General features: G+C 49.5%; 1 protein-coding gene across 1 annotated transcript; it reads right to left on the bottom strand.

Moving 5' to 3' along the window:
- Window positions 1-2810: 2810 nt before the first annotated feature.
- On the bottom strand, window positions 2811-13968 carry LOC104512230 (protein FAM83A-like). Its single transcript, XM_010155137.1, is given in 5 exon segments — window positions 2811-3129; window positions 3131-3346; window positions 8567-8691; window positions 10132-10299; window positions 13393-13968. Coding segments are annotated over 5 exon segments (1404 nt in total).
- Between the last annotated feature and the right edge of the window lie 1514 nt (window positions 13969-15482).

Genomic DNA, 15482 nt, shown 5'->3' with positions numbered 1-15482 from the left:
GCCCCCAGAAGCTGGGAAGAGGCCCTGAGGCACTCTGGGGGGTACTTGGGGTCTTTGTAGAGCATGTGCCCAGAGCTGCAGGCATTGCTCCAGGTGGGCTCTTGGGCGAGAAGAGCAGAGAAGGAGGTGTGTTGCATGCAAGGTGAGGGAGCATCACCTCCATCGACCCGCTGGTCACGCTGCCTTTGATGCAGCCCAGGACACAGCTGGCTTCCTGGGCTGGAAGTGCACGCTGCAAGTTCCCTTCCAGTTTCTCATCCACCTGTATCCCCATGTTCTCTGCATGGCTGCTCTCAATCCCTTCATGCCCTAGTCTGCAGTGATACTGGGGATTGCCCCAGCCCAGCTGCAGGACCTTGTGCTTGGCCTTGTGGAACTTCACAGTGTTCACATGGGCCCCCTCCTCCACCCTCTCCAGGTCCCTCTGGACAGCTTTCCATACCTCAAGTGAATCAGCTGCAGCACTCGGCTTGTGTCACCCACCAGCCCGCTGAAAGGGCACTGTATGGTGTCCGTGTTTATTCCAGCCCTTCCCTTGCAGCAGACGGCCGAGCCATGTCAGCTTCCTGCCATGCCCCTTCCCAGCAGGAAGTTTCTGCAGTGGCCTGTAAGCACACATTCCCCTCGTCTCTGAACGATCAAGCCTCTGAGCACCCGTTAAGATTTTTGGCATAACTCATGGCTGGGGTTTTTTTTCCATCAAAACTGAATTTCAGTTAATTCAATGTTCAGTTTCAGGTGGTTCCTGAACTAGCACAAGCTGTATCCCTGATCCAGGGCTGAAATCCGCTGCTCTTAACTCAGGGTGCTCCTCCTGGGCTAGTAGCTTGTCCCTTGTCTTTTTTTCATTTGCTGTGTTCCCCAAAACTTCTGCAGGCGAACTGCCTTGCCCCACGGGGACGGGAAGAGCTCCTTCCTGGATTTCATGGGTCACGGCCTGAGGAAACGAAGGCTTCAGAGGGAGCGGGCTGCAAAGTTCTCCCCACATCCCCAGTTGGGCCACAGTGGGGCCAGGGAACTGAACCAAATTTAGAAGAAAAAGCTTAATTAGGCTGGGGGGGCACAGGTGTATGTAATTCTGCTCCTCTTGATCTGGGGAGAAACAAAGTGCTTTTCCTCCTCACCTGGATGCTGGCGGTATGGAACTCAGTGAGCTGATGGAAGAGAAGGGCATAGGGTGCACAAGGCAAGAGAATATGGAGAAACAAAAGGGGTTTTAATGAAAGGCTTCTCTTTTATTTCATACAGATAATTAGAGTTGTCGTAGGAATGAAAATCAACTTTCCCTTCTTCCCAAGGAATCCAGAAAGTGCTGCTATGTACAGAGTTTACTATCATATGCTGTAGTTCGCTGTTGTTCTGGACTCCACAACCTGAAATCACAGGTGAAAATGTCCACATCAAAGCTGGAGCAGGACGTGCCCACCCTGTACCTTCCCGATGTCCCGTAAACCGCACTGGCACACACATACCTACGTACGTGTGATTGCTCTTCTGAGGGCGAGAGGCTTTCCTCCCCTGAGACCTCGCTGTTTTCATCGTCAACGGCCTAAGTAATTAAACTGTATCCCTCTTGAGAAGTCAGGCCAATGGACCGTGTTCAGGTTTCTGTTTTCTGTCAGAGTCAGGGGAAAGATGACATAAAGCACATGGAAAAAAAATAATGAGAAATCAATCAAATCGACGTTAGGCATGTAGTAACTCTGGGGTTGGGATGGAAATCCTTCCTGAATTTCTTACTACTTCTTGCCTTTCTCTTACAGAAGCTTCTGTTGTTTTCATGGATTATTTGGCAGAAAGTCTTTCTGCTTCTGGTTCAAGCTGCTGAAGCTCTTAACTCCCTCTGTATTCAACAGACACCCAGCTTCTCTAAAAATTAGAAACCTTGAAGAACTCTGAAATACAGCATCATTATCTCAAGCTTAACAGGCCGCCAAATGACCGCTGACAGGACTTGTGAGGTCCCTGTGTTACTAAATGCACTGGAACTCAGTCCTGATGTGCCACACAGGACTCCTCTACTCCGCTTCACTTTGCAGTCTGGATCTACACCGCTGCTTCACGATGAGGGAAGTCGCTCTGGGCGGGCGGGACTGGAAGTCTGTACCACGGTGTGCTGGAATGCAGCCGCGTTGCTCACGTGTGGAAGTGAGCGCGGAAGGCGTCCGGTGGCTGGAAGATGTCCTCTGTAACCCCAGCTGTCGGTCTCCGGCCGTGTGGTGGTTCGCGGGTCCCTTCCCGCAAACAGATGGCCTTGCCGTGCACCTCGAGCAGTCAGCTCGGAGGCGGTGAGCTGGTGGAAACTCTGCTTCCCCACCAGCCCTAAAGGAGTCCTCCTAAATCAAAATTGAGGTGCGAGGACATCGGGAAGGTAGGCTGCTGCTGCTGGCATCGCGTCCGTTTGGCACGTAAACAGCAGCCTTCAGTCTCCTTACGCAAGTGCATAAAACGCAAGGTAATAACCCGTGACTTACCCCGCGCTGGGGGGTCTGGTGGTGGGAAGAACGGTTAACCACCTAAACCTACTGCTACACAAACATGCTACCCAGGAGAGGCACTAGGCAGCACCAGCGTTGCACCGTGAGCAGCATTATTCAGGTGTGTGCTTCTCGGGATCGCCCAAGGTTTACACGTTAGCAGGCTTGGCTTTTAGTTAGGGAAACGAAGCATCCATAAGCAGCAAAAACAAAACAAGAGGCTTGAAATCATCCTCATTTTGTATTATACAGGTTTTCTATATTCATCAGTCCACAAGCGATTGCTAAACAGGTCCTTACCACGTTGACTTGCAGTTCCAACCCGAGTGGTTATTATGCAAAAAGGTTAGCTTTGTGGAGGCATCTCCAGGGCGAGCTTAACCCCGTCCTGTTTGGTTCCTCTTGTCTCAGTCTTATCGGTCTGTAAACGTTCATGTTGTTGTACAGGACCGCGGAGCTGTCAGCCACGTAGGGCGGCTGGTAGTAGTTAGCCTGGATGGCCGCCTGCGTCGGTGGGGGTGTGAACGAGACGTAGCTGTGGAAGGAATTAACTCTGTGGAGGGGTGACGGGGGCGTGAAGTTGCTGCTAAACATGAGAGTTCTTGGGGTTTGCTTGGTCTGGTGGGTACTGCCGGCTGAGAGGCTGGTGAAGAGTGTTAGCGCTCCCCTCGTTGCTGTCGGGGAGGCTGCGCGGGCGGGCCCAGCTCTTGCTGAACAGGAAGGGCATGGTGCGCGGCGGAGACTTCGGTCCCCTCACTGGCTTGGACAGCGCGTAAAGGTGTCGGAACTCTTCATCAAACAGCTCCACAACTTGACCTGTGAACTTGGAGAGGAGGTTGCGGTGAACCTGGCCGCATAACCACGTGAAGCTGCAAGGACAGACAAGGTAAAGGTTAGCGTCAACGTCAGCCATTGGGAACTGGAGATCCCCGCAGGGCTGGTGCGAAAGGCAAATGTGTTTTACTGCTGAAGCTTCGCTAAACACAGGATGAAGATGGCGTCGCAGTTGAATTTCAGGTCAGTTCACATCAGTGCTCTTTGACTTGGATCAAGCTTTGTTATTGCAGCTGCCTCTAAAACCTTCCAGAAACCTTGCAGGGTTATACAACCTCCTAAAGGGAGTGGTGACACAGATCCACTGTGGGACGCAATGTCAGGTGCAGTACCCAAGCTCTGGGGGTCTCTTCCATGGAAGGGAGTTCAGACCCCTATTTTGGGTACCCCTCTTCCACGCACGGTGCTTAAATCAGGGTCTCGCCACGGTGTGCCCGCACACACAGGCTGCACCTTCCCCCCCAGGATGCTGTGCCAGCCTGTAACTCTCCCCCACTCAAAACTGACGATAGAGAGACTGGTGAAAAATAGCCATCCTTTGTTTTCCATTTGCCATACTTTTTATGCATTGGTCAAGAGAAACCCATAAAAACCCAACCTCCTCATCACATTCCACTCCCACAGAACAAACCACCACACCTGACAAATGCTTATTTCCTTCACTACAGAGAAAATGAAATTATAAACATTTCCTACAGCCCCCCCAAAAATAAAAATAACCACTTTGCTATGGAGGAAGGGAGAAACGCCGCAACAGTTTTCATTCTGGTAGAGACACACCTTAGGATACCCCATAGCTTTTAAATGATTTTTCTTTGATGTGCTTCCCTAATCCACTTGGCAACCATAAATTCGTGCTGCTTTAGGAAACCACAGGCCAGCTTGGCTGTGCTGCACAGGCTGCCTTCTCTGAGGCATCGCTGAGAGAACGAAGTGTAATTGCTCCCTGAGCTGAGCCGGCTTCGAGCTGCGCAGCAGAGGACGCGGGGCAGCAGCAGGTTTGAATCCCAGGTTACTCTGCGTTGGCAAAACTGCCCCGGTGATTCCTGCATGACTTCGTTAGCTACGCTGGCTTGGCACCAGGACTGCCGGGAGCCAGATTCAGTTTAGGCCTGCGCACGTCAAATCTCATCACGTTCTGACAAAACTCCCGTGAAACCGGGAGGGACTGAGCCCTCTGAGGGACTGATGGCCTGATGACATGGAGGGAAAGAAAGATCGGTGATGTACACCTGCCTGTTCGGAGCGTTCCTGAAGAGGGTTGGGTTTAGGGCGCACAGTGGTTTTATGCTTTTGCTTCAGGAGCAAGGGGAGGAGTGAAGAAGGTCCAGTGCCCCAAGGCAACCCTACAATATGCACTACATTGCATGCTTGCACATGAAAACGTACACGAAGTTGCTAGAATACAGCTACTTCTCATCCACTTCATTCAAATCATTCGGAATACGGACAAACCCTGTGAGCCCGGGTGAGCAGCACGGCAAGCTAACCCCCGCCGGGCGGGCAACGTCTGCTGGGCTGGCTCAACGTCACCTTCACTCACTAGGAAGCACTCTGGGAAGCTTTGCGTGTCCTTCCTCTAGCTGTCCAGGCGATAAGAAGCCAGGCACAACTACAAAACGCACACAATTAGTCTGGGGTGTCTACGCTGAAGGTTACAAACTCACGGAAGAGCCAAGGTGTGGAGTGGCAGGTTTATACTGTGTGTGCTACAGACAGATCTGGTTTATAGAAGAAAATTTAGAGAGAAATAAAAATCTATTACTCTTATAAACGGCTTTTAAAATACAACAAAACCAGAGGAAAAAAACAGTTGCACCCAATTTGGTAATTTACTCACACCTCCTGGAGGACCTGACAGACACACTTATTTGTGGCTCATCAGAGAATCACAGAATGATTTGGGTTGGAAGGGACCTTAAAGATCATCTAGTTCCAACCCCCCTGCCATGGGCAGGGACACCTTCCACTAGACCAGGTTGCTCAAAGCCTCATCCGGCCTGACCTTGAACACTTCCAGGGATGGGCCATCCACAGCTTCTCTGGGCAACCTGTTCCAGTGCCTCACCACCCTCTCCGGAAAGAACTTCTTCCTGATATCTAACTAAACCTCCCCACTTTCAATTTAAACCCATTACCCTTGTCCTGTCACTACAGGCCCTTGTAAAAAGTCCCCCCCAGCTTCCTTGTAGCCCCTTCAGGTACTGGAAGGCTGCAATAAGGTCTCCCTGGAGCCTTCTCTTCTCCAGGCTGAACAAGCCCAACTCTCTCAGCCTGTCCCCATAGCAGAGGGACTCCAGCCCTCTGAGCATCGACCTCAGCTCTAACCCCTGTAAGGCAGAGGAAGTTGGAGCCACTGAGTAGCCCACAGATCTCCCTGGGCTGATGGCAAATGGGTCAGCTGTAACGAGGCGAGACCCCCGTTTGTAAGCTTCCCGTAGTGAGTCACAGCAGTTTGCATTCTGGGCACTTTGCTGAGGAACAAAGCAGGACTGACACAAAGACTTCACAGGTTCTCACTGGCTTCATTCTGAGAGGAAATTCATTGCTTAGGTTTCAGGTCCCATTTCGCTCCTCAGTTTACAATTCCGAGTGCTCTTTCGGGAAAGGCTCAAAGAAGTCTGTTATTGTCACTGTCTGCCCAGAAGGATTACTTGTCTACCAGGCCTCTGAGCAAAGCACATCAGAAAGAAGAGAAAGCATGCAGAAGTACTGCCTAGCTTGGGCCAAAGCTGCATCAAATTGAGCCATTAATAGACACTTCTCTGTCATCTTGCCAGGGCTCTGTCCCACAACCTATGTCCTGTTCTGGATCCTCTCACTTATGATTATCCAAATCAAACCCTTCCTCTCCTGTTCAGTCTCCACTTGCACTGGCCTTGTGTTTTTGTTGTCAGGGACGCTCTCATCCCCTGCGTAACGTGCAGCATCACGCGCTTTTGATCTGGAACAGAAGGACCGGGCTTTCCAGCGGAGCTGGGGTGCGAGTTCACCTGCACGTCAGTGTTGCCTGCAAAGCACCCCGGTGCTGGGCAGTAGATCCCCGCTCTGAAGAGGCCGGTGGCTTTCAGAGTGACAGCGGGGCAGGTACTTAGCTGCCCCTGAGGGCCCAGGTCTGTGCTTTCCGTTCTGATTTTGCCTTCTTCAGGAGCACTGAGTTCATGCACTACCTAACTTCAAATTAACTTTTTTTAAAAAAAAGGAGTAACACAGTTATCATGGGATAGAGTAGTGCGACACAGAGACAGCAGAACGAAATACTGCATCTGAACCCCCCACCACAGACATTGGCAGTAAAAACTGAGAGGAAAGCTGTAGCTTAAACCACCCATTCATGCCTGCGCTTGTGCAGACACGTGGCTGAAGAGGCTCCAGCCTGCCCGGTGTGGCAGGGCTACGCTTAGCCACACTGACCCAAGCAAGGGCTTCTTAACGTGGTTTTACAAAGCACCCCAGTGCAGGAGATGACCCGATGGTGGTTCCTTTGCCTCTAACTAGATGCCAGCTTCGGTCCTCTTCACTGTCCATTAGCCAAACATATGCTTCCCCCAAAAACTCTGGTTAGAGGCGATGAGCCAGGGTCCCTTTTAGAGCAGTATGACCCGAAGGGCTGTGTTATTTCCCCCAGCCGCTATCACAAAGTCATGCAGAGCACAGCACATTTAGGTGAAACCCGCTGTTGTATTTAGTTTGAAGATCTTCTGAATTAGTTTTAAGATTATTCCAATTAGATTTCCAACAAATGCGTTGCAGAAGGGTTTGAGTCTGTTTTATTCAACCTTGTTTCTCCCTGCAGAGGTTGGTGGGCCAGGTTGAGGGGTAACAGAACCCTGCAGCAATGCCAGGTTCGGATAGCCAGCTACAGCCCGTGTGCATCGGCAGACTGGTGCTGAGCACGCTGAAGTGACAGGGTGTACAGATTTGTTCCTCACCACCCCCTCCACCTGCTTGCTGGGCCGGGGATTATGTGGTTTGAGAAGGCTCTGGAGGTTGGAAGATACTGCAACAGCAGTAGAGTGACAGAAGTGACTCAGCACAAGACTTCGGGGGTTTTGGGGGATTTTTTAGGGTTGAAAAGAGAAGCCAACAGAAAGCTTCTTGGCTAAAGAAAACAGATCTTGTTCTGTCCCTCTTCTCCCACACATCCTTCACTTCTACTCTCCGTGTAAATTTGCTGTTGCCTGTCTACAAACCTTTGGTGAGGGATTAAAAAAAACCTGAACAAACAAGAAAACCACAGAGTGGCCAGTAACACAAAAACCTCTGAGTGCTTGCTTATTCTTGCCTGATGCCCACTTGGGTGGACAGCTGGGCTCCTGCAGCCTCTGCTAGCTCCACGCATTCACCTTTACCTTCGTGACTGTAGTTATCTCATCTTCCTGGCGGCACAGTTTTATCGGACGAGAGGCATTTAAGCCTCTGAATCATAAACTAGGATTAAGAAAAACAAGCTCATCCTTTTAATTAAATAATCACCTCTGTAATTTTTTTTCTCTCGTCTGTTTGTATCTGGGTTTCTAGGATACACTTCAGGCATTTATGAAGCTTATCTAGGTAGTTGTGAGGCTTCGAAACTTTCTTTATTTGATGCAAGCTCCGAGTGTCCTGAAATTCCCCTAACTGGAGGATCTTAGATCTTAATTTAAAACTCAGTTATTGAGATGTTACAATCCTCTAACTGAAATGATTGTAGCAGCACAAAAGTGGAGGGTTACAGATTCAGCTCACCAAAAGCAAACAGAAAGGGAAGGTACAACAGTGGCATAGACTGCCGACCTGTTAATGAAACACAAGAAAAAACCCACTAAGCGCCTGAAATATTTGTGTGTTCCCTTTAATCACTAAACTTGTCACACGGAGAACAAACCCTCAGATAAGCTGAGGGACATACTCTACATTAAGGGAACCCAAGGGAGATGGAAACGTATCACGTCTCATGAGCACAGCATCTGAGGACCCAAACAGGAAAGCGTAATACTAAACTATCCGGATTTCCAGTTCTGCTCCAGGGCTGCACCAGCAAAGTTGTTAATTTCTGAACATTTAGATGAAATACGACGCTCCATAAAGAACAAACATCAGCTTTAAAGCATGTTAATCGGACCACTGAAAAACGGCACGTATTTGAAAACACGAGGGGGTTTCGTTCAAAAAAGCGTCCCGCCTGTACAAAAACTTCCCTGGCACATTTTTGTGTGGTAGTATTCAAAATCATAAAAGAGCACCTAGACATGAACTGCAATGGCTTGTCTCACCTGTAAGATCCAGAGAGCACGTATCTCCAGTCAGAGATAAGAAATTTTTCCTGTATCTGTCCTGAAAATTTCCTGCCTGATTTTGCACAGTAAACCTCTCCAGTGACGCTGCGGACTGAAATATTCTGTAACACACACAAAAAAAGAACAGTGTGAATTCTTTTCTTATAAATTAAGCATCAGAAGGAAAGGGCCCTCTCCCCGCACTGCTTCAGCTCTGCACTTCCCCCGTGCCCATTAACGATCTCTTCATGGACTCTAGATGTTACATTCCAAGGTCTGTGGCTGGAGGAAGCCTAGCCAAGCTCTCCCACTGCCACAGCGTTGCTTGTTTCATTGGGAGTATAAACCTGCATGGAAATTCACGCAGATGGAGCTGTGTGACCAAAACTGATGCTACTACCCTTACCCAAACGAGTACAAGACGTGTCCGTAGCTGCAAATTACCGACACCCCAGCAACAATTTGCTGTAGCTGTAAGCTCTCTTGGTTTACGTTGGCTAGGGCACGACACAGTGGGGCAAAAGCTCTGCTCTTCCAGTCCACCTGGGCCCACAAGGACATAGACGCTGCTCTTCTTGTGCAGCCCAGACGGATGCCGGCTTGCGGGATCAGATGCAGGTACACGTGTGAGTGGAGAAGCAGGTCAGTTTGGCCCACGCGATGCTCTGTGCTCTTTGTACCTGAGCGAGCACGTTAAAGGCAGGCCAGGCCCGACTCTGCACACGCTGTGCAGAATCAAGGCCTTAGTAAATGAGTGGCACCAAGGGTTTGGCTCACACATCGCTGAAGCCTGTGTATTGTAGCAGCATACTTAGAATAAATAGCACAGGCTTGTTCTTCCTAAGGAGCGGGGATTTACCGACATGCAAACACTGTCATGAGCATGTTTTACTCATTTCAGTCTCTTTATACATTTGAGGTGGAATTCAGCAGTGGAACACAGGTGTCTGGTGCATGTCTCCTGCCTGCCCTCCAGCTGCTGTTCCAGAAAGCCACTGGCTCTGCGCTGTCAGCCACCCCCGTGAGGATGCCATGGGTGCCCTCCAGCATCTCAGGCAACAGCTCTAATGGTCCCGAGGGGGTTATTTTCAGTTCCCTCCAGCAGAGATGAAGGCAGACTAAGCTAACAGCCAGCTAAATGTGAAAGCAGAGCTTTAACAACATGGCTTTATCAGAAACCACCTACTGCAACCACAGCACTGCCATGCAAGGGAGTTTTGTGTGCCTGCCACCCGCGGTACCAGCCCACAGCTGGAAAAGAAGCAGTTGTAACGGTTACGTTACGCACCTCTACCAGGGGACTCCAGCTCTGGTTTAAGACTTCAGGGCCCACGTTAGTTGCGTCTGAGGACCTAATAGAAATGCCTCAACCTCCCATAAAATCCATGGAAAAGCATGTTCAGTTGGGGATTAGATGTGCTAATCCCACCTCTGGAAATCTCTCGTTCCTTTTCAACTCCCAGATGGATTGACCCTAGCATAACCATGCTTCTAGCTCAGAGTGCCTATCTTAAGGTTAGGGAGACGAATCTGAGCCTAAGAGCTTCGCAGAGCCACGGTACCTTGAAGAGATCCTCAGCAATTTGTAATTTGTCGCACATCTCCGAGAAGAGATTTATGTTGCCATGATCGAGCAACAGGTAGACGAACACCATGCGCTTGTTAGCTGCCTCCAGGAGGTCACACAGAATCTCAGTGTCTGTGAACACGTCCATCACAATAGCTAGCACCTAGGGGTAAAAAGCAGAGGCATTAGCAGAGTCAATTTACATAACTTCAGGTTGCCTGTGAGGCCACCGAAATGTAGCTTATTTAAAACAAAAAAAAATATATATATATTCCAACAAACTTAAATCTTCAGAAATGTATGTGGATGTTTCTTCTGGTTTTCTCCCTAAGTGCCTGCATCAGTAAATCGATGAGACACGTTGCCTCATTGTTTTATTGCTCACATAAGACCAATATAACGTGCAACATACGCACTTCAGTTAAGCTCTCTGAATCATAAACCAGAAGATGACACAGAGATTTGTAGGTGAGATTTCAGCACTAGAAAACATATTGGAGCACAAATCAGAGAATAATAAGGATGTAGCTAAAAGAAGAGACCATAGCCCTTGCCAAACAGCTGATGAGCTTTCGTCACATGCATTTAGCAAGAATGACTGGATGACGCTTTCTCTGTCATGACTTACGCCTGGAACGGTCCTGACTTTAAATCCTCACTCTGTCATTGGTGGTGGGGCAACAGCCCAACAGCTCCATTTTTTTTTTTTTTTAAATAATGATATACAAACTGATTGTTTCAATTTAACCATCCATCCATGCTTCCCAACTCACAACTGGCAGGACAGTGTGTGAAAGTCTCAGGACTGGGCATAAAAGCCCCAATAACTACTTAAATTCAGTCTCCAGCCAGCGTGGATCGAGGAAACTGTAAATATGATATAACACCCCTTCCATACTCTAGCCCCTAGCACCAGGGCTAGATTTCCAAGGTTAGTTCCCTCTGGAAATGCCTCAACTTCCCATAAAACCCATGGAAAAACACAGGCATCTTCAGAGGGGAATTAGATGTGCTAATGCCATCTCTGGAAATCTCTTGTTCCCTTAGCCCCTAGGATTTTCCCCTTAGCTCAGCACTGGGCACAGCCTCGTGAAGGTGCTGGTCTTCACTGACGTCTGCTGTTGTCCATGGAAGGAATCATCTCCCCAGGGCAATTCTGCCCAGCTAATACCTGACTTAACTTCAGAAGGAGCCTATTTCTCCATTGACTAGATGGGGAACCCTGGATAATCGCACTCACACGCTATCATCTCCAATCAAAACAAACTTTACAGTATCTCTGCAGATCTGTCTTACTAATTGCTTCTAGCTCGCACAGAATCTCACTCCAAGGCCTGTGCCCACACCTGCCAGCAAGCTTATTCCCTTCACCCACACAAGGAAATCCTACAAGACCAAGCACATCCTGCGCTGCCAGCATCCTGTTGAGGCAAGCCAAATGATCTGCAGAGCACTGAGGATCCCACACCTTCCTCCTGCTGCCAAAGCCTGGTGTTTCAGCAAGGGCCTTGCCAGTGCTAGGTCAGTAGCACAATTATGGCCATTATCACACATCCATGCTTGCTGTTAACTCACCTTGTCTTTTGAAACGGCACAATACCACATCCAGCCTCACCGTAGCTCCAGACCGCTCCCCAGTACTGCTTTTTCACCAGCTGCTCCCAATTTCTATTTCTGCACCTGATTTCCCTCTCTAACTTGCAGTACTTCTCACTTCTTTTGCTCCAAGTTCAGTTTATGATTCGCGCCTATTCCACAAATGTGTCAAGATGACAGTACTATTTGCCAATCCTTGGCAGTTTGGTGTCACCCACAGAGTCTTTATTCTGGTTTTTAAGTCATTAATGGATAGAACAAATACTAGGCTACCCAGGATGGATTCTTATCAGATACTAATTAATAAAAGCTGCCATTGAAAAACTGTACTCAAAAAGCAGTTGCCAAATTTATACTCTAAGTGTTGCTCTAGCACCCTCTTGTAATGTAAATCAGATGGTTACAAAAGTCATGTGACCCATGGATTTATACCATATTTCCCACTTTCCCCCTACAAGCTTTCTCCTCTTGGGACAAAAAATTGGCCTGGGTTGATACTTCACCTGATGCTTATCTTAGTATCCCAGAGACATTTCTTCTGTTACTGTACCTTTCTGATGCTGCCAACTCTAAAATGACTGATCCACAATTCCTCTGATGTGCTGAGCACTCAGAGCCTTTGAGAGGGCAGTTACCAATGGGGATTCTTCTTCCCTGCGGACACACTCGGCGTTACCAGACCCAGCACTTGCCCCTTTCAGGGAATACCAAAGCCAAAGTCTGTAACTCTGCGGGCTCTGCAGCCTGTGCTGGCCAGCAGGCACTATAGCCTGGTTTTGTTCCGGACCGTTCCCCCCTGAAACCGCTACTGGCGTCTTGAGGTCACACAAGGGGAAAACTCCCGGATGATGGTAAACACAGCCCTAAAATGTCACATAGTATTTATCCAGGAAAACAGGAGAGCTGCCAGAACACATGTGACAAAGGCTTTTTGTCACCCCTCCAGCTGCTCAGCTTCTGGTTTCCCAGCACGTGGGCAGCCTGGCTCGTGGCTGGCACCTCTCTGCGGCCCCCCTGTCACTTTGTCTGTTGTCAGGGGCATCAAATGCACCTTTCCCACGTGCCAAGTTACTCCGCAGAGTCTCGGCATGAAGCCCACGTGGCATTTTTAGTGATACTGACAATGTGTTAGGGATGAAAGGTCGTTTTTTCTGAATAATTTACTTCCTCTGAGGACAGCTGCTGGCACACCAGACACACAGGAACTCCTCCAGGCTCCCCCTCAGCCACATCTACCACAAATCCACTAAACCACTTGCCAACAGCTCAGAGCTCGTTTTAACTTAATTCTCACTACCCCAGCAATGGTATGAAAGGAGCAAATCCTGCTGGCGATGCACAAGAAGGGGCAGAGCCCAGCTGCCCTTTCCATGGCACGCTTGCTATGCCAGGTTAATGAGACTGTAAAAGAAGGTGGTAATGCCTTTTTTTTCAGGTCAACAACATAAAGCAAACGTGTTGGTGTGAGTACAAAGAAATAAAAGCATCGCCTATCTTCAGCAACAGGCTCTTTACAATCACTCTCTAGAGCAAAGCTGTGTTGAAATGCACGATGCTGGGTTGGATCAAACACCCGGTTAACCTCATCTTTTTAAGAGCAGGAAGACAACAGAGCGCAGAGGCAAAAGCAATTCCCCCCAACCCCCCCATGCTGCCATACCTGAGTGGTCTTGTTGATGTACCGGCGTATGATGTCCCTAATATTGCTGTTCTTCTCTGTTTGGAAATACACGGTGGCGGTGGATTTTTCCTTTAAATAGGGCTTCTCCGCTGTAATCCATGTGTGCAGCAGAGCTGGCTCGCTGCTGTCAGAAATGGTGGGGAAGTAAGTCCCTGAGGGAAGCGACCCAGCATCATTCTGCTTGGATGCAGCTGCCCCGTCGGTGGCCAGGGGCTCCTGCGCATAATAGGACTCCCTGGCGTTATCCTTGATGTACTGAGCTTCCACTGAGGAGAGGAAATCCACCTCGCCCTCTTTGCTTAAAGTTTCAAGGTAAGACTCTGTCCCACCGTCCAGGAAGGCGTCGGTGGCCAACCTTATGCTTTCGTTGTGGCTGAAATCCACTTTTGTCAACTTCGGAGACTGGTTCTTGATATCCTCCAGCCTTTTCCTTATCTTGCCCATGTGTCTGGAGTGGCTCATGGCTCTTTGTCGCAGCAGTCGATCTGCTGGGCAGGCACCATGCATAAGCGTGGCGCAGGAAGCACAATCGTCCTTCTTGTTTGGAGACTGCATTCTGGCGTGAAATCACCCCGGCTAAACGAATTAACTAGGAATAAAAATAAAGAGATCTTATTACCTCAGGCAAATTCACACTCCCTGATTTTGTTGGTACAATTATCTTCAAAAAAAAACCCGAAGCTTGCTTCACAGGTGGTGTACTTCAGCAACAATCTGTTTCCAGATGGGACAGAAGTGCAAAGCTGATTAGATTGCTTATCTGAGAGGCACCCACCTCACCCCCAGGGCATACGAAGGATTTGAGTCCAATTACCGGGGCCGCTTGATTCGGTTGTATTTCCCTTCTTGTCGCATCCTGTGAAATGTGAGCGAGGAAAGCACTCAGGCAGAAGCAGGTAGGCTCCCAAGCATAGTTGCACAATCTTCAAAACAGCTTGAGGCTTCTCTGTCTTCCCATGGTATTCGTTAGGGAGCAAAACCGATTCTGGCATTGAACTGGGAGAGAGACATCAGCCGTGGCCATGGCTTCAGCACGGCAGAAAGGGTCACGGGCTCTTGTCTGTACCTACATGCTGCCAGGCAGGCTTAAAAATAGACTTGAACTTCCTCACTGTGCCCCGTTTGTAGCATGTTGCTATTACCATAGACGATTCACTCGTTTATTTCTTTAAAGCTTTGTGACTACGCCATCCTATTAAAAGAAAAATACCCCTTCCCAAACATCCCGAATATTATGTGGAGGGAGGGTTGTGAGCTGGCCTCAAAGCATCAGAAATACAAACACTCATCACTTGATTGTGCACATTTAGGGCTGTTTGGTTGGTTTCTTTTTTTTTTTTTTCCAGGCTGCAGCTTCTGGAGTCACGTTGTCCCCGTGGCAGCTCGGCTGCTGTGTCATTAGCAGGACAGAGGCGCAGGTTCGCAGCGGGGTGAGAGGCGCAGTGCCCGCGGGGAGCCAGGCCGACTGGTAGAACTGCGCGGGGGCGAGGAGAGGCAGGGTGGGAAGGCACCCTGCCTGAGGTACGCCGTAAATACCTGTGTGCATGCTTTTGCGCAGAGGCACGTGTGACACAGTTTTCTCACGCAGGTTGGGCTTACCCTCGCCCTTCACAGCTCTGCCTCCATAAACTGGTGTGCTGCGGCTCCGGAGGGGAGTGCAAGGGTGGAGGGGACATGCCAATCGGGGGTCTTGCATGGGGGTACAAGTGACTGAGCGCACGTCTGAGCAGGAAAAGCATCCTGCCGCCCTTACCAACGTGTTCTGGAGCACAGACGTCCTCAGGGCCACTCAGCGACACAGGCCCTGTTTCTCCATAGTGGGGCTGTCAGATGCCGTATGGAGGAAAAAAAAAAGAGTAGTTATAGGTGAGCATGACACAAACATACATATACGAAAAGAGAAAAGGGTAAGGAACAGTTCAGATTTTAATCCTGGAGCCACGGAGGGCAGGAAACACCCACCTGGGGCTGAGCAGAGGGGGTGGTGGGGCCGGTCCCTGAGCTCCGGGTGTGATTTTAAAAACTACCCGGTCCCTCCCCCCGCCCCCCACCTCCGCCCCCCCCCGCCC

The sequence above is a fragment of the Eurypyga helias genome, unplaced genomic scaffold (assembly GCF_000690775.1).
Source record: "Eurypyga helias isolate BGI_N326 unplaced genomic scaffold, ASM69077v1 scaffold32880, whole genome shotgun sequence".
In the NCBI taxonomy this organism is placed as follows: Eukaryota; Metazoa; Chordata; class Aves; order Eurypygiformes; family Eurypygidae; genus Eurypyga; species Eurypyga helias.
The sequence above is the reverse complement of the archived record's forward strand: the minus strand, read 5'-3'. Positions and strand labels throughout refer to the sequence as shown.